The sequence below is a fragment of the Sminthopsis crassicaudata genome, chromosome 5 (assembly GCF_048593235.1).
Source record: "Sminthopsis crassicaudata isolate SCR6 chromosome 5, ASM4859323v1, whole genome shotgun sequence".
Taxonomy (NCBI): Eukaryota; Metazoa; Chordata; class Mammalia; order Dasyuromorphia; family Dasyuridae; genus Sminthopsis; species Sminthopsis crassicaudata.
In genome coordinates this window covers 112,681,260-112,702,165 of record NC_133621.1, presented here as the reverse complement: position 1 = coordinate 112,702,165, position 20,906 = coordinate 112,681,260, and the positions used below count along the sequence as shown (strand labels likewise).

The 20,906-nt window shown below is 41.0% G+C and overlaps 1 protein-coding gene across 2 annotated transcripts; it reads left to right on the top strand.

Moving 5' to 3' along the window:
- The first annotated feature begins 2,677 nt into the window (after window positions 1-2,677).
- On the top strand, window positions 2,678-20,215 carry LOC141544703 (carboxypeptidase A1-like). Of its 2 annotated transcripts, XM_074271143.1 has the most exons (13): window positions 2,693-3,014; window positions 5,482-5,674; window positions 7,043-7,130; window positions 8,240-8,321; window positions 10,192-10,326; window positions 10,984-11,082; window positions 12,029-12,130; window positions 12,701-12,802; window positions 13,168-13,278; window positions 13,884-13,974; window positions 16,508-16,707; window positions 17,284-17,368; window positions 19,964-20,215. In XM_074271143.1, the coding sequence occupies exons 3-13, from the start codon at window positions 7,066-7,068 to the stop codon at window positions 20,149-20,151; spliced, it is 1,260 nt and encodes a 419-aa protein (XP_074127244.1). In that variant the 5' UTR covers window positions 2,693-3,014; window positions 5,482-5,674; window positions 7,043-7,065; the 3' UTR covers window positions 20,152-20,215. The 2 variants fall into 2 exon arrangements, with proteins under 2 accessions (XP_074127243.1, XP_074127244.1); XM_074271142.1 differs by lacking the exon at window positions 5,482-5,674 and having other exon boundaries at window positions 2,678-3,014.
- Window positions 20,216-20,906: the final 691 nt, after the last annotated feature.

The window sequence follows — 20,906 nt, the reverse complement described above, 5'->3', positions numbered from 1 at the left end:
GAGAACTCAGACAAGCCTTCCTAGGTGCTTGGGGTGCTCCAGCAATAGGATGGGGGGATTGCTTTGAGAAGAAGGGAATGAAGCCAGAGGAGACCAGATTCTCCCAGTAAGGGCCACCAAATGTTGGGGTTCAAAGGAGACCTCCAAAAGATTGGGGTTCCAGACCGGTGTCATGAGGTATTGTAAAAAAATTTTCAGGCTTGTACCTATCTCCAAGTCAAGGGGCGAATTGTATTATAATTGTAACGCAAATTGAAGCTAAGTTCTAAGGGAATTTAGCAAAGAATCAGAAGCAAGAAGATAATTTTATTGGAAAGAGAAAGATCAGATTCAAGTCACTCATGTGCTAATTTATGGCTTAGAGGTACATTTGAAGAGTACCAGGGGTGGGGTTGCACCTATCATTGAATTCTATGGCTTAAGAATATTGAATATAGAGGTGAAGCAGCTCCCATCATTGAATTCCATGGCTTACTGATCAACAGCTGTTCTCAGCATTTTTGTGGAACTCCCAAAGCCAGGTAGCCTCAGAAATTGCTACATGCTCCCTAAGAGCCCCACTCACCAAAACTGCATAATTTGAGTAGAATGCATGCTTCTTGTGGTCCCAAGGAAGAGGGAGAGGGAAGTAAGGGCAGTGCTTAGGGAGCAAGGGGAGGATTAGGGAGGAGTTGGGGCCGGGCCAGAGTGGGACCTAGGTGAGCAATTCAGTGACCAGGCACACTATGAGAAAGGCTTTTTAGATATACAAATAAGATACTCCAAACTCTGTGTGAGACAATGGGAACAAAATGGATGGATTAAGGTTACTATTTATTAATGTTCCTGTTCCACATCATAAATATTTGTTGAATTGAATTTATTGGACTGAAGGAAAGCTGGGGAGATACAAAACTCTGATGAAGCATGAATGCCTTCCTTTAATGAATTTGTAATCTATTTATTGGTATAAGAGAAAAAAATTATATATATTTGTGTGTGTTTACATGTATGTATATATATATGAATAGGTATATATGGGTGTTTATATTTATATATATGGGCTAAATAACACAAACAATAAAAATCAGTGATGTTCCGATGAGCTATTAATGAACAAAGTTCATCCTAAAGAACTGATTTGAAAAATGCATCTTTCCACTCTTAGTAAAGACGTGGGGAATACAGATTTGGAGCACGGTATCCACTGTCAGATATGATCACCATATTTCTTGGTTTGGCTTCTTCAAATGGAGCAGCCAAGGAGAAATATATCAATAGCATAAAAAAAGAAACAACCAAAGTTGAAAGCTAGACAAGTCAAAGTCAACTCTGACTCCTCCATCCATCACTCATTAGTTATGTGACCTTGAGCAAACTAAACACTTTGAATCCTGATTTCTTCTTTTGTAAAGAGGAAGAGCTGGCCATGGTTGACTTTTCAGATTCTTTACAATTCTACTGAAGCATTAAGTAGAGGGGCATGGGTTTGCAATGAGGTATCACACCTAGTTCTCCCTGAAAGATTCTGAGATTGGGATGAAATCTTTGGCCCATAGGGAATGGAACTCACAGCCTTGGTTCTGTGGACACAGCACTCTAATCTATTTGGCTAATAACCACAAAACTCTACTTAAAGGTCTGTAGCATTCTTCCAAGTCACTGAATTTGCTATAGAGTCCTAAGTATATTCTGTTTCTGGAAAGGAAGAGGGGGCAAAGGATTGCTTTCTTCACTTAGCTATTAATTGTGTAATTTTGAATGTCACCTACATTTCCCTCTCTTTCTGTCTTTTTTTCTTTTGCTCTCCTCTTCCTTTCTGTGTCTATCTCTGCTTCTATCTCTCTCTTTTACTCTTCCCCTCCTCTCTGAGCATCTCTTTCTGTCTCTCTACTTCTCTCTTCTCACTTTTCTCCTCCTCCATCATCTCTTTCTTTGTGTGTTTCTCTCTCCATTTCTCTATGCCTATCTTTGTGTTTATCTCTTTGTCACATCTTCCTTCTCTCTAGCCTCTTTCATTCTTCATCAACATAATGGGGGTAGGAAGATCTGCCTAAGCTTTGAAAACAATTATATATTATATAGGTTTTCTTGAAATGGAAATTTATTTTTTTAATGGACTCTTCTCTTATAGTCTGCTGAGTACATGGCAATGTTTTTCTTTTCATTTCTTATTTGTATTTAAATGTAAAATTTTTTTAAATTACAAAAAAAAGAAAAAAAAAAAAAAAGAAGGCCTGTCTTGTTACCTTCAAACCTGGAGCAAATTAGCTCTTCTGTAGGCCTCAGTTGTCTTATCCTTATCCTCAGAAGGAGGGAATTGGACAAAATGACCTCTAAGATCCTTTTCATCTCTACATCTGTGATCCTAACTCACTGGGTTATGAGGAAGAAATAAATGAAGTAATATATGTGGAAAACACCTGGTAAAATATAAAGCACATCCACTAAGCTCTCCTGTGATCTTTTTCATAAGATTATAGATTTAGAGCTGAAAAGAAGTTTAGAGTTTCATTTATCTATTTGCTTATGGAGGAAATTGATGATATGGAACTGGAACTTTAATTAGTCCATTGACAGAATTTTAATCCACCCATCCTGTTCTCATTGTCACACACAAAGGTAAACCAGCTCCTTAGATTATCTTGTTATTACATCTAAGACAAACTTTACTAGGTCATTATATATTGTGCAACCATTGCAGATACAATGCAAAGTTTGTTCTCTATTAGGACTATTCCTGGCCTCTCCCTAACTCCCAAGACCTTACCCTTACTTCCCTCCCCCTCTTCCCTCTGACTTTAAAGGTCCCACCTTTGGAGGCATCTACTTAATCATATATGATTTTAGCTTGAATCATATATGATTTAGCATATGAGCTGTTTCATGATTATAAATATTATCCTTAGTGGCATATGTCTATGTGAGTTCTTCACATTGTGAACTACTCTCCAACAGCGTTGTACCTGGGTACTTCATTTATTTGAAACTTCTTCATCAGGTTCCCAAACCTGGCTCTTATCACAGATACAAAGGTAATGTAAGGTTATCCCCAAATTTATTAAGTCCTGCTTCCCCATGAAGCCTAAATATTCCTGCAAGATGCTAATAAGAATCAATTAGTTACTGGGTATTTAATTGGATCTTCTAGAGGAATGCTTCAAATAGAGATTGGTTTGGGCCCACTATCTCAGAATGCTGGATAGTGGCTGTCTTGGGATTTGGGATTTAACATTCCCAAAAATTGCAGAAGGGAATAAAAGCTGACTTTAGCACCCTTTAAAAGATCAGAAAAATGGCCCATCCGTGGGTCTCTCAATTAAGGATTTAGAATGTGCGTTTTTGTTGATTGTTGACTGTTTGCAAACTGTTCTGTTCAGGTGGTGAGCTAGGCTCAAACCGCCTTGAAAACATCTAGGTAAAGTCTGTAAGAAAAAACTTTTTGGGATTGTGCTTATCAGATCTATTAGTTTGTTAAAGAAAAGGGAAGTCTTCTATAACCACAACCTTGATCGCAGAGATAAAGTTGAGATAAAACTGCTAAAAATGGAAAAAACATTTAAAACATCTTAGCAGATTCTGGAGGTTTTAAGACTAATCATTTTAAGCTTGCAGAAAAGAGCACTCCTCCTGAAACACCTGGGTAAGTTTTGGGGTACCTGTCTCCCTTAAGGAGGTTTGCAGGCTATATCCTAAACAAGTCAACACCCTTGCTTGATGGTTTGGAGGCTGAATTCTTTCAGAAACTACATGCAACCCATATTGGTGCTCCAATATTTTTGGTGTATACTCATCTTTTCTGGCCCCTTTCCAATTCAAGCTAATTCCCTTACTGGAGAAAAGTTTTGGGCTCCTGGGTGAGCCCCTGCTTTAAATGGAATGTTAACCTCTGGCGATTATAAATCTGAATTTGATTTGATTTTTAAGCCACATCTGGGTCTGAAGAAAAGTTCTCTCCTGATTAGTATTATGGTAAATTACATAGGCTAACAGGAAAGATAATTGGTTATTTGGCATTAATAAATTAGCTACTTGTTATTTGTCAATAAGAAATTTGTTAGCTATATGATCCCAAGAATGTTCTATTTACTTCAATTTACTGTTCTATTACAAGATAAAAATAGAATCTACCTCTCAGGGTTATAAGAATCACATGATTGTAAAATGTTTGGCTAAAGGCAAACTATTTCATCTCTTTTAATTAGATATGATTTATTTCAGGTGTTATATTTCTTTCTAAATTATATGTTGTTCAATTTGTAAAGATCATATGACCTATGTTTCAAAATGAATGATTTAGGAAGTTGTTAAACTCATTCTATCAGTTCTGATAACCAGGTATTATATCTGAAGTATTAGGAATTTAATTAATTAATAATTAATTTTAAGTAGGAATTTAGAAAGTTTTGTAAAATTTCATCCAAAATTATTTAGTATTACTTATGAAAATTATGAGATTAACTATTTTGTGATAGATTATGTCCTATCTGAATTTTAAGAATTGTCTCATTTTTTCCCTAAAAAAGAAACATATTTAAGGGAACTAGAGAGAAAGCCTAACCCCTCCAGAGAAGTGATAGTTTCGAAAAGGAAAATCCTGACATTTAGCTTGCCATTCAGCAATCTGAATTGGAGTATAAACTAAACAATTAAAAGAAGGTGGAAAATTTAAACCAGTTCCACCATTTAGGGAATTGTATGCTTTAAGAGGAAGTCACAGTTAAGAAAAATTGACTATCACATGAAAATTCCAAAATGGTTCATTGTTATTTTCTAGATGTTAAAATCTAAAACTGGTGATTTTAAAACCTAAAATTGATAATTACTGTGTGTAGAAAGAGATAAAATGAAAACCTTACCTAGATTGGTTTTGTTTTTTAGATCAGTTCTGCTTGGGTATCAATTCTGAGGATATGTAGCATCTTTCTCTCTTCACAAGTTAGGGGATGGTGAAAGAAAATAAAATTTCCAGTAGCTCCACAGGCAGGAACTCGGGCTTAGCTCCTCTTTGTGCTCTCTGTTGAATTCCTTAATTTGTAAACGAGCTTGGTTTCTTTAAACCATAAGATGCTTCAGCCCTAGGAAAAGAACTTGTTATGGGTGATGAAATTCCCACACAAGAAATGAGTTTAGTGAGAATCTATAAGTCTGTTTACAAATGAAATCTTCACCTTGAAATTGGTTTGTTAACATAGTTAATAACGGAACGGAAAATATTTGTTTTTAATAATACACTTTTGAATTTTTAATATTTCTACATCTCAAATCTTTGGTTATTTGCTTGTTGAGCATCTTAAAGTAGAATCATTTGTGTTAAGTTGAACTTAAGATCATCTACTTAGATATCAAAATAAGTTCTGAATTTCCTGTGATTAATCTCTTACTGTTACCAATGTAAGATTATAGTCAATATTTATTATTTAGAACTGAACTTGGAGATCTGATGTTGTTGTTGTTGTTTTTAATTAACTAAATACTGAACAAAGTGACCTTCTAATCCAGAAGAAGCTCGAGAGTGGTTTTTGGTGTTAGTTATACAGCATAGGCTATGTTCTATGCCTCCTGGATACCATTTCTCTGCTTTTGGACACCGGGTTTCTCCATTGACTGACTAGGCAACCGTTGGCTTGATGGTTGTTTTTTATCCTTCCTTCTTGAAGAGAATCATGACATCAGGGAGGAGAAGCCATAACAGGCAAGTGAATTAGATTTGAGTGAAGGAGTTTGGGCAAAGTAGCCTTATCTTCCCCTCCAGAGCCATCTGGGTCCAGTGGCAAGATGTAGACCAGGACAACTGGAGATGGCCCTGGATGCAATGGGAGACCCCTCCTTTTTAAGCTAAGGTCTTCAACAGCTCTCAGTTTGACTGAGGCTGCACCCATCCTGGGATGTCCTAACCAGCATTTTATATGTTGGTGACTGTTCCCATGGAGGGATCACCAACAGGGAGAAGACCCTTGGTCTTGCTTCCCAGATCTGGTGGCTCCCAGGGCTAAGGGGCTAAGACTCTCAGGCTAAATAGAATATAATAAGGGTGTATCTTCTCCCAACACAACAGTTCCTCACAGTGGTTAAAGGCTAGGTAAAGAATCAAGGTTTATTTTCTGCATCCCCTTTTCCCCTTACTTTCAACAGATTCTCCAAGTACATCGTATAACATGCTATTTAGACACTCAATGTCTTCTGGCTGGTCCCAAGGCCCCTTACTCATGTGTTTTCTCTGCCTGAGCCCTATTTTCTAAATATTTTTTCAACTTTTTTAGCCCTTTCAGTTCCCATTCCTTACTCACCTTTGATCTCTTTCTTTCTGCTGTGTAGTTTATGAAAAGGAAAATGTTCTTCCCTCTTTGCTGACCTTTTTGGGCCTGATATTCCTTTTAATTACTTCTCCCTCTTTACCTTTCTTTGTTTCCAGATCTTAACTTTGATTACCAGGGCTTTGAACTGACTAAGGAAGCCATCAATTTCTGATCCTGGCAGATTGTTTACATTCTGACTCCAATTTATGTTTCCTCAAACTTCTCACGTTCTTTTTCCTTGTCATTCTTCCTAGTGACTCGATTACTTGAGTTTGCATCTCCTTCACCCCCAATGGATTGTAAGCTCCACAAAGTCATTGACTTGCTTTTTAGTTGCCTCCCCATTCCCTTGCCCAGGGCTTGGTTTGTGGAGCTTTGGAGAATGGGCGTTTCAGCATTTGGAATTCTTGAGGGGTCACTAACAAGCCAAACCTTCCAACCCTCGCTATGTTAGCTCCCATCTGAGATGTGGCCCTTGTGGAAGACCCCAGAAAGATCATGGAATACGGGTCTGGGTTGCCTAAAGCTCGTCTTGGTCCCAGCTGAGAGCCAAAGGGTTGAAACTCAGCCTATCTCTCCAGCTGGCCTATTCTCAGTGTGTTATCAGGAAGGGCAGAAAGGCATCAGAGTTTGGGGATAGGGTTGGGGGTGACTCCTGTGGGATTGAGAGCAGGTGAAAGGGGTGGAGCCCACACAGCTAAGAAGTCAGCTGGGGTTCCTTACACAGGTTTAAAAGTCTTGGACTGCTTTCTCTTTATCCTCAGACTGTTTCCTGAGCGGCTTCATCATGAAGGGGCTGCTGATTCTGAGTGCTGTATTGCTGGCTGTCTTTGCCAAGGAGGACTTTTCCGGGTAGGTGGCTGGATGGGGGGTACCCTTCAGGTCTTAGGAAAGGAAGGAAAGGAAAGCCTGGGAGAGACAGATGGATGCAGGAAGGGAAGAAGTAGGGGAGAATGCCGTGTGCCTTGGGGAGACAGAAACACCAAAGGGGCTGCTGACCAGTGAGAGCCACTTCCTTAAGGACTGACTCTTGGGGCCCAGAGAAGACATAAAGTTTGAGGAGAAAACCATAGGAGAGGACTGAGCCCTACTGAGGGAGGTTAGAGACCCAAATCTAAAAAGGTTCTCAGGACTCCAAAGGAATTGGAAGAGTAAAGGCTTAGGATGGGACTCACACTGCTAAGGATGTTTGAAAGCTATGTGGAGTAATGGATAGATCACTGGACATGGAGTTAGGAAACCTCAAATAGTAATGTTATTTTACCCTTCTGTGCCTCAGTTGCCTCCTCTGTAAAATAAGGAGATGAGAGTTGATGGTTTCTTGAAATCTTTCAGCTCTAATCGTCTGATGCTATGATCCTTAGGTGCTGAGACAGTCCTTATTCTGTGCTGCCTTTCCTTTTACCTTCTCTGGCTCCTGGTTCTTTACATACACACACTCACACACACACACACACACAGAGACACACAATATTCCCTTCCACTTCTGAATCATGAACTACCTCATTTCTCCTTCCTTTTTTATTCAGTTGTTTCAGCACATCTGACTCTTCAGTGGGATTTTCTTGACAAAGATACTGGACTGGACATTTCTTTCTCCAGCTCATTTTATAGATGAGTAAACTGAGGCAAACAGGGTTCAGTGACTTGCCCAGGGTCACCTAGTTACTAGTGTCTGAGGTCTGAGATGAATCTTCCTAACTCCAGACCCAGTTCTCTGACAACTGAGTTACCTAGTCACCCTTTCCTTTCTCTACCTAAAAGAAAATTTAGGACTACAGTGAGCGGTCCTACTTAGCGCCAGGAACACAACCTCAGTGTCCGCTGCTCATCAACCTAGGATAGAGGGGAAGCTCATCTTGCCGGGAGTGTGAGGCTGGTGGTCAGCAAGAAACTTAGGAGATAGAAAGATCTGGCTCCTCCAGGCCATGGCTCTCAATCCTCATTCTGCTCCTGCACAGGCACCAAGTGCTCCGAATCTCACCAGCTGACGAGGCTCAGGTAAAGAAGGTGAAGGATCTAGAAGATCTGGATCATCTTCAGGTAAGAAGATTGGAGTCCTGGAACTCACCTTTCTGGGAGAAAAGCTCTTCCTGTGAGGCTGAGATACAGGACTTGATCCCTTCTTTGTTGCCTCCGAACTCTCTGCCCCAGCCAGATGCCCATTCCCAGTGCCATCTTATTTCTAAGGATTCAGACTTCTTTAAGGAACACTATGGCCCTTTGAGGAAACTGGGCCTTTGGGGCTCAATGGTGCCCATGGAGTTATTGTTACTACTACCTCTCTGGGACAGAGAAGTATGGATTAACACCTCTTAGAAAAATGAACTTCAGAGTCAGTATGGGGGGGGGGGGGGAACCAGTGAAGAAAGCTCCAAGCAAAGCAAGGGTCATGGGTCTGGGATCTACCACTTGTTAGCTGTGTGATTTGGACCACTCTGGTACAGTTTCTTCAAGAATGAGATGATTGGTCTATACTATATAAGATTACTTTTTGTGCTACATTCTGTAACATAAATACTCCCTCCTAATACCTTCTCTGCCTTTTGTCAGCCCTCCTTTTCACAAAACACTAGAATATTCTTAACAGATTTTTACTTTATTGGTCTCTGGACTGTGAATGGCTGGAGCCGCACAAAGCAGGCCTAGAGATAGGTTTTTAGAGATCAGGTAATGGTTTAATTAATCACTTTTAGAATGAGGGATACAAGTTGCCCACTGGAAGTTCTCCTGGGCAGGACACCTCTACCTGTTGCAGGAAAAGTGGAGATTTTATACACAAATCCTATGTGGAAAAGAAGAGGGAAGGAAGATTACAATACAATCATTGCCACGACAAACCTTGGAACAGAAGATAATATATTATCTTTGGATTGTTTCATATCTTGAGGGTTGCAACCACCTCTTTCCCAGGGCACAGAACCAAACTAGAATATTGGACCAAATCCAGAAAGATAAAACTTAATAGGAATAAATATAAATTACAGCTGATTTTGAAAAGTCAGCTTCACACATACAATTTGGGACAAGGGTTAGCTAGACAGCAGTCTAATCTGAAAAAACCTAAGGATCTTTGTAGATGACAAGTTTAGTATGGGTTGATCTTATTGCTCAAGTTAGTATAAGTTGATCATGATATAGCAGTCCCAAAAATCAAAGCAGTCTTAAAAGTGCATTAACAGAGATATACTGTCCAGATCTAGGTAAGCAATAGTTCCCTCGTAAGAACAGAGCTGGTGTATTTGGGTTCAGTTTTGAGAGTCATATTTTAAGAAGAATATTGGCTCTTGCACTCTGAAGAAGGATAAGCAGAATAGTTAAGTACCATAGAAAGATCAGCTGAGGAAGTGGGAAGTTTCACCTGGAGAAAAGAAGCCAGAAAGGAGCCATAAAAGCTCTCTTCAAGTATTTGAAGACTGCCATTGACCATGAATAAGATTTTTCCATTTGGCCCCAGAAGGCAGTCTAGGACCAGTAGGTTCTAGTATGTCATATCAAGTCAACAGCCGTGTTGCCTACTATGACTCCTCAAGCACTGTGCTAAGTGCTCAGAATACAAAAAATTGCCAAGAGCTCACAGACAATGGGAGACATAATACACCAACAATTACATACAAATAAGGATAAATTAGGGATATTCTTGGAAGGCACTAGCATTGAAGGAGGGTCGTGTGTCAGAAAATTCCTCCTATTCCATTTTCTGTTTTACTTCCCAGTTCTGTATAATCCCATGTCACCACACAAATCACAGCTATTCTTTTGGTCTCCGAGTCTGTGTTTTAAATTCCAACAAAGGAAATTTTAACTCACACTTTCTTTTTCCTCCCACGACCATGTACCCCTTTTTTTATCCTCGTACTCTAGCTAGCATATTTCAGACCCCTTGGACAATTATAGTTTTTGTGCTCTACAGCTGGACTTCTGGCGTGATCCCTCCTTTCCCTCCAGCCCCATTGATGTCCGTGTGCCTTTCCCCAGTGTCCAGTCTGTCAAAGCATTCCTGGAGCTCAATGACATCAAGTATTCCATCATGATTGATGATTTGCAGGTAACCCCCATGGGTTGTGGGGGGCAGAGGGGGAAATCAGTATGGCCCAGCAGACCTAGGACTCTGGTCTCTTTATTAGGGGAGATCTCAATTTCCAATTTCTAATCCCTGAACCCCAAGCAAGTGGGAAAGGAAGAACATTTTATCTTTGGCATACTTTTTGTCCTTCAATTATCCTTAGTTACCTACTCACACTCTATTGCCCTATTCCTGTGCATGCCCTTCCATTATCCATCGACTTGCTCCCATTCTCAAGCCCAATTTTCTAACAAGTTAACGGGATCAACTAATCCTTTCCAAGTAAAAAGACCATCCCTTCTCTCCAAAATCCGATATGTACCATTCAGCAAAGGCTGAAATGCTTGACTTTCTTCACCTACACATGCCTCCAGTTCTGGGAATATCTAACAATAGGATGGGAAGGTGGTACCAGGGCAGGTCAGGGGATGGTAAGGTATTTGGATGACCAGTGGGCATCAGATTCTACCACATAGGTGACAAGCTGCTTCCTCTATGAGTTGGATCAGTCAAGTTCTTTTGTGGAGCCAGAGTTACCTAGTCCTGCTTTTAGCATCTGTTTCCAAGGAGATGAGAGAAATGGTGGGGAGAATGGAGAGTAGCCTTTCTTAACAATTGTTCCCTCTCCCAACTCTCCAGCCGCTGCTGCAGAGTGAACAGCAACAGATGCTTGCCATCCAGTCAAAGGCGCGCTCCACAGACACCTTCAGTTATGACACTTACCATACCCTGGAGGAGGTAAGGGCTTCTGAGAGAGCCTCAGTCCCTGGGTGTGTGCCGCTGATTCCCTGAACACAACATAGTACCCTCCTGTTACACAAGACCCCCAAAGATGTTCTATGAAGGTGTGTGAGTGTGTGTGTAATCTAAGGCAGGGTTTCTTAATTTTTTTCTACTCATAACCCATTTTTTTCAGAGAAATTTTTATAAGACCCTGAGTATATAGGCACATAAAACAGGTATAGGAATGAAATATTTACTGATAACAAATCATAATTTCACAATCCCCACATTCAGTTACAAGACCCTATGTGGGGTTGTGACCCACCGTTTTAGTAAACTGGGAGCTAGGGGATTTCTGAATGATGAGTTCTGTGACTCCCAGAGGTTTGGGGGATGATTCTTCTCTCATCCCTTTTTGGACCTATATCACCTAATACCTAGAGCAAAGGGAGATATCAACATGCTTGGGGAAAGAGCTGGCAAGATGAATAACAGCTGGGAGCTAGGGGATCTTGAATGTTGAATTTCCCTGGGTTTTGTGGCTCCCAGAGATTTGGGGGATGATACATCTCTCAACTTTTTTTGGACCCATATCCCCAACACCTAGAGCAAAAGGATACATTAAGATGCTTGGGGAAAGAGCTAGTGAGAGGAATAATAGCATGAAGGAAATGGTTCCTTGGAAACCAAAACTATATATTTTTCTCTTGGGGTCTAGTGGAAAGAATACTAGATTTAGTGTCAGAAGATTGGAATTTAGAGCCCAGCTCTACCTTGCTACCTAAAGGATCTTGAGCATCTTTCTGAGTCTTGGCTTCCTTTTCTGTGAAATGAGGATCATAATAAAACTTGTTCTCCCTATTTCATGGCAGCCCTGGGAGGACCTTGTGAAATACTGTAGCTAAAGTGTCCTATAAATCTCAGAGTATGCCCACTCTCTTTTCTATGCTCTTATTTACAGATCTATGATTTTATGGATATGTTGGTGGCTGAGAACCCAAACCTCGTCAGTAAGATTGAAATTGGCAAGAGTTACGAGGGCCGTCCCCTCAATGTTCTGAAGGTACCAGAAGCCTAGATATGCATGTGCCCTTACCACCTTCCTGCAGAATTAGGGGCTCACAGAAATGGCAGAGACATAGATTTAGGCTTAAGGTACGCAAAAGCCTCCTAACAATTTAAATGGTCAAAGTAAAAATGGGGTACCTGGAGAGGACCCCTGTCCCTGAAGTTCTTCAGGTGAAGCGTGGATAACAAACCATTATTGCTGATACTCTAGAGGGCTGGCCTGGGCTAGCTTGGGTTGATCCCTGAGTGCATTTCTGACTGAGATTCTGGGATCCCTCCTATCATCTGACATCCGTCTGGTCCTAGTCTTTTCTTCAGAATGCCAGGAAATATGATGGGGGAGAGCCCTGGGTGACTGGCATGGGCTCTGCGGACACCTCATTCTGCTGCACATCTAAGAGAACAGGACAAAGGAGGGAGAGCTGAGTGTGGGAAAAAGCGTAGGAAAAAAGATATTTCCCTGTTTAAAAAAAAAATGGAACTTGGTGCCTAGAGTGTAGTTCTGCTGAGGAAGGCAATCCAGTGGGAGACTATACTGAACTTTATCCCCCTCTTTCTTCTCCAGTTCAGCACTGGGGGAAACAATCGCCCTGCCATCTGGATCGACACTGGTATCCATTCCCGGGAATGGGTCACCCAGGCCAGTGGAGTTTGGTTTGCTAAGAAGGTAAAATCTGAGGATTGCAATAAGTGGGAAGGGAAATCCATTCACTATCTGAACTGGAAGGAAGGAATAGCACTCTGGGGTATCCTGCAGATTTTATGCTTCAAGAGAGTGCCTTCAAATCCTTATTTGCTCACCCAAGATTCTATTCTTGTTGGGGCCATTGCTTCCCCTGTCTTTGGAAGGGCCGATCAAAATCGGATACCCTTATTAGTCTGAATCACAGGCCAAAGAGTAAAGCTGACTCCTTTCTGTCTCCTATTCCTTCCTCTGGAGAGGAAAGTTGAGAGAAGCTAACTTTTCTTCCTAGGACATCACCCTTTTTGTGTTATTCCAGTCATGAAATTTATTTTGTCCCTCTCACCTAGATCACTGAAGACTATGGCCACGATGAGAAGCTTACTGCCATCTTGGATTCTATGGACATCTTCCTAGAGATTGTCACCAACCCTGATGGTTTTGCCTATACCCACTCCACGGTATAGTACCCTTGCCTTGCCCGTATATTTCTCTCCTATCTAGGTTTTGGTTCCAAGGTCCCCGGGGAAAGGAGTAGGGTCCAACATCCATGGACTGGTGGGTCCTTGCCTTATTTAGACACCTTTTACAATTGCTTGTTCAATTACCAGAGGGTAGCCCTATGCTTTCTTCACTTTCTGCCCATTAGACGTCAGCTTGCTTCCTACTACAATCCCATCTCTCTTAATTAGTTAATATATTTGATTAACCCCCTACCTCATACCCCTGATACACTACTCTCATTTCATGGAGAAAGCCCAAATTAAAGGACTCTTTGTGCTCATTTCAAATTCTACCTACTCCACAAAGCCTTTCCTAACTACTTTAGCCCAATCTGATCTCCCTCTTTTCTGGAGTACTAATGAACTAATTAAAAGTTGGTCCCATACAATCTAACTCTAAACTGTTCTCTAATGGTTTGACCTATATTAATTCAACCTCCCTAATTGGGTTAAAAATGCCTCAAGATCAGGGATCATTTCTTCTTATGTATTACCCGGATCAGTAATGGGCACCTTACTTACATTTTTGTTGATTGTTTGATTGATTTTTTTCTTTGTATCAGAACCGCCTGTGGCGTAAGACTAGGTCCATTACAGCTGGATCCAAATGCATTGGTGTGGATCCCAACAGGAACTGGGATGCTGCCTTTGGAGGTAAGTTAGGTTCAGGTTCTTGGTAGGATTGATGAATCAATAAGAATTTATTAAGTGCTGACTATGGGCTAGGCATGGCACCAGGTACTAGAGATACCAGTAAAGATAATGAAATAATCCCTACTCAGAAGGAACTTACATTCTAATGGGGGCAACAAGATCAAATAAAATAGATGCAGCATAAGTATAAAGTTAATATACATTTGTTGCATGCAGCCAGGTCCAACTCTTTGTGAGCAAAGAATGCTCTATCATTTCTTTCTTTAGTTCATTTTATAGTTGAGAAAATAAGATTAATTGACTTGCCCAGGTCACACAGCTAACAAATAACTGAGCCTGGATTTGAAGTCAGATTTTCTTGACTCCAGATCTAGTGTTCTACCTATTACATCACCTTGTTACCCCATACAAATACCTACAAAGTAATTAAATACAAGGTAAGTTAGGAAGGAGGGGGCTGAATGTTGGGGTGATCAGGAAAAGCTTTGCACAGCAGATAGGACTTGAGCTGTATTTGAACTCAGGTCCTCCTGACTTTAGAGCCTGGTGCTGGATCCACCGTGCCATATTGCTGCCTCTGAGTTGTATCTTAAAGGAAAAGAGGATCTCAATGAGGCAGGGGTAAAGATTTAGAGCTAGAAGCCATCTTTTAAAAAATATAATAATAGCTTTTTATTTTTCCAAATACATGTAAAGAAAGTTTTCCATTCACCCTTGTAAAAGCTTGTATTCCCAATTTTTCTCCCTCCTTCCCCCCACTCCTTTACCCTAGATCAAAAGTAATCCAATAAAAGTTAAACAAGTGCAATTCCAGAAGGAGCCTTAAAAGTCACTTTTTGGTTAAGTTCTTTCTATGTACTAAAGCTGGGAATCCAAATACAGGAAATATGTATAGTCCCTGCATTCAAGGAGTTTATATCCTAATGGAGGAGGACAATACATAAAGGGGAATGAGAAGGGGTCATCCAGTAGTATGATGTAGAGATGATTGAGAAGTGACATGGAAATCAGGTTCTGGACAAGGTAAGACAAAGGTCCAGCATCCCAGGGGCAGAGGCCAATGTTCTAGATTATGTTTTTAGCTCTTTTTTTGTGTGTGACATGAATCCCTTTGGCTATTAGATAAAGCCCATGGAACGCTCCTCATAAAAAAAAGTTTTTATATACATAAAATAAAAAGTATAGGATAATAAAAAATTATATTGAAATACAATTACTGAATTTTTTAAAAGTTATTGGAGAGCAACTAAGTGGTAAAGTGGATAGAACACTGGACCTGGAGTGAGGACTGGAGTCACTTAGCAAGTGACTGGGCAAGTCACTTAACTACAATGACCTAAAAAAATCCTCATTGACCCCAAGTTAAGAAGCTCTGTTCTTGTCCAACCCTTCATTTTACAAAAGAGGAAACTGAGAGTCAGCTAACTAATTTGCCCAAGGTCATAGAGAGTGACAGAGGAAGGATTAGAGACTCTTAACTCCAAATCCACTGCTCAGTATTATGGGACAGAATAAGCCTTGTGCTGTGGGATCAGAACTGCCCCTGAGTGGGGAGGAGTAAAGGGATGTCACCTGGGAGTGCTTCTCAAGGAATGATGCTAAGAGCTGCAATCTACTTTAGCTGCCCCTTCAGTAAAGTAAATCCCAAGAAATACAGGCTGTATTTAGGGCTATTCTAGCTTAATCCTCAACAAATCCATCTATATCCATCTATAGCATTTATATGCCACCCACCATGTGCCAGGCACTGTGCTAAGCACTTTATAAAGATCATCCTGGAAGGTGAATGCTATTATTATTCTCATCTTACAGATGAGGAAACTGGGCAAATAGAGGTTAAAAAGATTTGCCCAAGTTAGTAAAAATCTGCGGCCACATTTGAACTCATGTGAACTCATCTTCCTGATTCCTTTGTGTGTGTGTGTGTGTGTGTGTGTGTGTGTGTGTGTATCTGTCTGTCTCTGTGTGTTTCCATCTGCCTCTGTCTCTTTGTCTCTGTTTCTCTCTCTCTGTTTCTGTCTCTGTCTCTCTTTATCTCTGTCTCTGTTTCTTTCTCTGTCTCTGCTTCTGTCTCTGTCTCTGCTCTTTCTGTCTGTCTCCTCTTGCTGTTTGTATTACCTTCTACCTTTCTTTTTCTTTTTTTTTTTTGGTGAATTTTAAAATAGATTTTTTGATGCTTTCCCCCCATATCTTTGACTTTTCTCTAACCCACCCCCCTAACCTCCCAACTTAGCATTATTATTTCAGGGAGGGATTCATCAGTAATCTCTATGTTCCCTTTCCAACCCAGGCTGTGTTGGACCTGGAATCTAACATTACAGTCTCTACTCTCTCATTGACTCACATCTGCCACTGTGAATCCTCCCTATCTCTGTGGGGATGGTTCCCATCTTACTTCTGTCTACTCTGCCTTGAGCCTCAAACACACACACACACACACACACACACACACACACACACAGTAAAAAGACGGACCAAGAGAAGATACTGGGTCTAGTTTTCAAAATGCTAACCCTTGTGCCATTTCCGACAGCACCTGGAGCCAGCAGCAACCCCTGTGCAGAGACGTACCATGGCAAGTTTGCCAACTCAGAAGTGGAGGTCAAGTCTATCGTAGACTTCGTGAAGAGTCATGGGAATATCAAGGCTTTCATTTCCATCCATAGTTACTCTCAACTTCTCCTCTATCCTTACGGATACACCACGGCCCGAGTTGCCCACCAGCAAGAGCTGGTGCGTTTAACCCACTGCCCGGTCCCCCCTCCATCCCTTACCAACCTGTTCAAAGGAACCATAATTGCCTTCTTTATAACCTTGACTTCATATGCTGAAAATAAGGCATCCGTGATTCTTCACCAGCCTGGTGCAGTATCTAATTGGGGAATAAAAGAAGGTGGGTAATGAATGAATGAATTAGGGAATGAAACAAGTTGATAAAACAAGGTTTTGAGGTGACCCTCAAACTCCAGGTGAGAATGCTTCAGACCGCTTGGTTGGTGGAGAGGAGGGAGCCCACCTAATAGAAAACTATGTGTCTTCTTAAAGCTCCATTTGGGGTCTGTGCGCCAGGCTTATGGTCTGCCTACAGAGAAATAGAGCAGACGGACAGCAGGGAGTTGGGGCATGTCAGTCACATGCTCAGCCTGAGAGGAGATACTTCCAGCAAGATCCTTCCCTCAAGGGATATTGGGGGGGGGCTCTCCCTCATTCTCTCACCATAGATCCCACAGACTCAGGGGATCTTCAGGCTTCTTCCTATTATGACCAGTGTGAGTGTGTATAGGAGTCTCACTCTGTTTTATTCTCCAGGATGAGCTGGCCAAGGCTGCAGTGACCAACCTGGCTTCTCTGTACGGGACCCAGTACAAGTATGGCAGCATCATCACCACAATCTGTAAGTGCCCCAAGAGGCTCCCACCTAAAGAGGGGAGGCCTTTAGCCTGCTTGCTCTCAGAGAGGATGTCAGGGGAAGGGAATAGCCCAGGGTATGAATCAGGCCTGGGCACTGGGCACTGGCAAGGTCATCAGACTGATGATATTATAATGGGAAGACCAGTAGTTATTCCTGGTCCCTCAACTCATAGGCTGATCATTTAGATCAGAAATCATTATCTTAGGGTCTGTGAACCCTAAAGAAATTTCCATAACTACATTTCAATATTATTATTGTCTTTATAATAATCCCATTTTATTTTATGCATTTAAAAACATTATTCAGAGACAATCCATAAGTTTTGCCAGAGCACCCAAGGGAGCCATGACACCAAAAAGGTGAACACCCCATTTTAGAAGCACGTAGTCACTGAATCATGCCTTCAGTCACAAGATTGTGGAATGATCTTTTCACAATCCTCCTTTCCCATCTCAGACCCCATAGATGACCACTATCTTAGACTTCTTTCGTTGTGAAGATCCTGGCCAAGATTTAGAATTGGAGGGGCTTAGAGATCATAGTCCAACCCTCACATTTATAGATGAGAGAAACTGAGGCTCAGAGAGATTGTAACTTGTCCGAGACTGGGTCCTTTGGTTCAGGACATAGTGCTCTTTGCATCTATCCCAATGCTTCTCTCTTAGGAGGGTGGTACTTCTTTACCCTGTGGGTGTGCCCAGTCTTGTTCAGGGGATGACTAGGTGACAAGTGGATAGAGTGTCAGCCCTAGAGTCAGAAAGACTGATTTTCATGCATCCTAGTCTGGCCTCATACACTCACTAGCTGGGCAAGTCCCTGAATCCTGTTGCCCTCAGTTTCCCCATCTATGAAGAAGGAAATGGCAAACCACATCCAGTATCTTTGCAAAAGAAACCCAAACCCAAATAGGCATCATAGAGTCAGACGTGACTGAACAACAAGAACTCTTGTGTATAAGCAGACAAAGTGGTAGGTATGACTTGAGAGACATCAGGAAGTGTCCCTGAAATATCTCTCCTGCCTAGTTTATAAGATACTGACGTTTCGGGTAAGAGCTTTGTTTCACTGAGATAAAGTTCTCCTGTTCCAGGAAGAGCAGGATAAGATTAGCATCTTAAGGCGAATGACTCTACAGAAGAACCTTTAAGGGGGATGGGAGGACAAAAGAGGGGAGAAGGGGAGGTGAGAAAGTGACAAAAACCTCACCTCCTTCAGAATGCAACAATCAAGCCTTGTTCAATCAATTAATCAACAAGCCTTTAGAGAAAGGGCCTGATCCAGGGGCCTCAGGGGAAGAGCAAGGAGCTTGGATCACATGAAAACCAAGTTTAAATCCTGCTTTAGACCCCAGCCAAGTCATTTAACCTCTCTTGCCCTCAAGTTTCCTCATCTTTAAAACAAGGATAATAATAGCACCCATGTCACAGGGATTAATGTGAGGATCGAGTGAGATTGCCGGTAAAGCACTAGATCTCCAAGCCGAAATTACAGGTCAAAGTTCTAGCTCACTGAGGGAGACGCTGGCAAACAAAGGCAAAAGCAAAAGGGCCCCTGCCCTCAGCACGCTTACATTCAGCAGGGGAATCCGGGGAAGTACCGGGCCAGACCTTCCAGAAGCCATCACGGAGCAAAGCACCTTCACCCCCTCTTCCCCCCCCCCCCAAATCTCAAGTCTCCTTACCCGCAAAATGAAGAATCTCTGTGCTGATCACTCTGCCGGCCTGTATTTCTAGAGACAGAAACAGAGAGAGACAAAAAAAGGAGTGGTGGTGGGGTGCTGCAGCTGGTCTGTCTCTAGCTTGGTTTTAGTTGCCTTCTGGTTTTGCCCCATGCTGAACAGAACCTCATGGGAAGCCTCATGTTCAGCAAAGAGGAAATTCCTCTCAGGTTAGTAGTTCTAGCTGAAATACATAAGAAATACAAATATAGTATTTAAGGAAGCTTTAATGGTGTCTTTAATGGTCTCTCGGTATTAACAGAACCTATATTTGTCAGTTTCTTGAAGCTCCAACATTTTGAATGGGTTGCTTGGGCAGTTACTGTCTTTGTCTCAGCCAGTAAGTTAAGTACTTTTTGAAGCCCCTCCCACCCCCCTTCATATATATTTGTGTGTGTGTGTATATATATATATATATATGTGTGTGTGTGTGTGTGTGTGTGTGTATGTACATACACACATACACACACACACACACACACACACATACACATATACACATATATATTAGATCTGTCCTAAATACTTATGTATTAGGTGGTGTAAGCAAATAGGTCACTAGATTTTAGAATTGAGAAAATTTGAGTTCAAATCCTGCCACAGATATTTATCAGTCATGTGATCCTAGATAAGTCCCTCAACCTTTACATGTCTCAATTTCTTCTTCTGTAAAATGGGGATAATGACAAAAAACAAGATGGCATATGTTAAGCATTCTGTAAACCTTACAGCACTACATAAATGCTAACTATTATTGTTTATGATTTATTTCTACTTGTCTAAATTTGAATTTAAAACAAACAAGCAAACTTTCAACCAGTGTGGTTGACTCTTGGATTAACTTTGTGTTCCTATTCCAGACCAAGCCAGCGGTAACACCATTGACTGGACCTACAATGAAGGCATCAGATACTCTTACACCTTTGAGCTCCGGGACACTGGGCGCTATGGTTTCCTGCTACCTGCAAAACAGATAATCCCTACCGCCCAGGAAACCTGGCTGGCTCTTATGACCATTATGGATTATACCCTGAAACACCCTTATTGAGTTATTCTTGACTCTTGCTCTGAATCTAAGAGAGCCAAATAAAGTGCCTCAGAATTGAAAGTGACAGGATATGTGTGTACATCTGTAGTGTTTTGTTCTGCTGCTACTTCTAGAATAGAGGAAAATCTGATTTGTTCCTCACAGGTTTCATGGGGAATTTGTGAACTCATCGATAGAATTCTAAGTCTTCTGAAACTAAAGAGCTATCCCATTCCCATTAAAAACACTAAAAAGTATAGGAATAAGTTGAGTTTTCCTTAAAATCAGTAGAATCTATTTTAAACCATCAGCAAGCATCATATATAATGGGGATAAATTAGAACCATTCCCAATAAAATCAAGGGTGAAACAATGCCCACTATCACCATTACTATTCAATATGGTATTAGAAATTATAGCTTTGGCAATAGGGGAAGACAAAGAGATTAAAGGAATTAGAGTGGATAATGATGAAATCAAATTATGATTCTTTGCAAATGATATGATAGTATACTTAGAAAACCCTAAAAATCAACTAAAAAACTACTAGAAATAATTCACAACTTTATCAGAATACAAAATAAATCCACAGAAATCATCAGCATTTTATATATATTACCAAAAAAAAGTCCAACAGCAAGAGAGACAAAGAGAAACTCCACTTAAAATAATTGTTGATAATATAAAATATTTGGGAGTCTATCTTCCAAAGCAAATTCAGGAACTATATGAATATAACTACAAAACACTTTTCACACAAATAAAGCCAGATCTAA